This window comes from Cynara cardunculus (genome assembly GCF_001531365.2).
Source record: "Cynara cardunculus var. scolymus isolate 2C chromosome LG 15, CcrdV1, whole genome shotgun sequence".
In the NCBI taxonomy this organism is placed as follows: Eukaryota; Viridiplantae; Streptophyta; class Magnoliopsida; order Asterales; family Asteraceae; genus Cynara; species Cynara cardunculus.
The window spans coordinates 16104927-16106892 of NC_037542.1; the positions used below are offsets into that span (position 1 = coordinate 16104927).

The following is a 1966-nucleotide window of genomic DNA, read 5'->3' on the forward strand; positions in this document are numbered from 1 at the left end:
TTATTATTAATATTTAATAAATTACATAAATTAATTAAAATATAGAAACCGTATAAAAATAATATTTTGAGGACAATAAGTGAAAGTTTTAAGAGCATAAAATACAATAAATAAAATTTAAAGAATGAATAAAATGTAAAGAGGAAGGCATATGTGAGTATTAGAATCTATTTTGAGGTTATATTGGTTAAACATAAGTCTGTTCCAGCTTCTTCCATGGGATTGGGTGGAACACACTTGTTCCACTTTGTTCCACTCTGTTCATGTTTGTTCCACATAAAAGTCCTGTCAAACGTGAAACAGTGATCTCTGTTCATGCAATTGCTACCATTTCTAGGCACAGTAAATCAAAAGGGGTGATTAAACAGAGTAGTTCATTTGGGGAAAAAATAAACGAAAAGAAATATAAAAAAACACAACTATGAGAGCTGCAGTGGTCTTTAAATCTCTCTGACTGATAAAAAGAGCAATGTAATTACACTTGCTTTGCCAAAAGTGTTGCAGCTTGTAACCCTAGGCAAATGTAGTTGACAGTAGACTAATGTCCTTGTATCCTTCTATGATTCTTCTATGTGCAACTTAAATTGAATCTCATGGACGCAAGTAAATCATAACCGCTTATGTAAAAGAGTTTAATGGGGGAAATATTCAACTTCAAATGTTTCCCGACTAGGAAATGTGGCAATTCTTAAGTGACATCCCAAGGAAAATTGTGCAACTCTGGGCATAGCGAATGGAATCACAAATTCACAATCATGCTTGTCTTCTCTTCTCATCACTAGTATCTTTGCAAGGGTTGGAGAGGGAAGTCTTTGCATACAGCCTTTTTCCTGCATTTTGGAAATAGATTGTTTCTGTTTCCGAGACTTGAACCTGAAAGCTTTCAAGTCACAACAGAATAATGTTACTGGTTGTTCCCTTTTTAGTGGTTGAAATGCATCCTGAATATTCTATAAGTATTTCCAACTGTATATGGATTTGATAAATACTTTCAAAATATTATAAATGTTGGTTTGATGGTATCTGGTTAATATTGAATTTGCAGAAATTGAAGCTGCTGACCTCAAATGCTCTCTCGTTGGATGATCTTGAAATTTAGTTGATACGTTTGTGCAGCAAAAGCGGGAGTTGGTGTTGATCTTGTTGCATGGTTTCCGGTTTGTAATCATATCCCAATCTATACTTCCATTTTTTCCTACTATTTGGCAACCAATGTAATACACATCCAGTTAACCCTTTTATATTGGTTTGCTCGAACATCTTGTACTAATCCAGACACATAAACTTCAGGTTTCTCCTCTAAAATTGTTTCACATAAGCCTCTATCAGGTGTGTTTATACAGTCTAAGAGATGACTTGATGCGATCAGTGGTCCATCAAAACTGGTATATATCGTTAATTCGCTCTTTTAACCATCTTCCCAAATTAAATGGGCATATATTGAAAAACCCGCTTAGATTTTCAATATATAAAGCAAGCAGTGTGTATAAAGGGGTTGTTTGGTTGGTTTTTTATCAAGTCATATATGGATAAAGTTGTTTGTGTCTGTCTATATAGATCGGGAGAGTTTTTGTTTGGGATGTTTTTCTCATAGTTGGAAGGAGTGTGGTTTTTAATTGGGAGGGACAAGTTTGGAAAAAAAAACTTGGCTTTCTGCATAGAGTCTTCTAGAAGCTTACTGAATGAGCTACGTTCTATATTATTAAGCCACTACCATATAATAATGTATATCTGATCGAGGAAGTTGTGAGTTTCATTAAGCTCATTATACTTCATTCTTATTTTGAGGAGCTTTGTTGCATTGAGTTGCTTCTTTGGTCCCAAAATAAGGAAATGCTTGGACAAATTGAATGGTATGAGAACAAGGACATTGGACCTGTCAAGCTTGACCAACACTCATTTCTAGAGGTTTCAAGTTTGAATATTTATTTATTATTGGTGGATGATCATAAATAGCAAAACTTTT

General features: G+C 34.2%; 1 protein-coding gene across 2 annotated transcripts in view; it reads left to right on the forward strand.

Annotated features, from left to right (window-relative positions):
* The window catches only part of LOC112527451 (SNARE-interacting protein KEULE-like), a 25235-nt gene extending 23921 nt beyond the window's left edge, over positions 1 to 1314 (forward strand). For both annotated transcript variants that reach the window (XM_025138118.1, XM_025138119.1), the window contains one exon: positions 1046 to 1314. In XM_025138118.1, coding sequence (XP_024993886.1) covers positions 1046 to 1099 — 54 coding nt within the window. In that variant the 3' untranslated portion in view covers positions 1100 to 1314. The remainder of the gene's footprint in view (positions 1 to 1045) is intronic.
* The last annotated feature ends 652 nt before the right edge of the window (positions 1315 to 1966 follow it).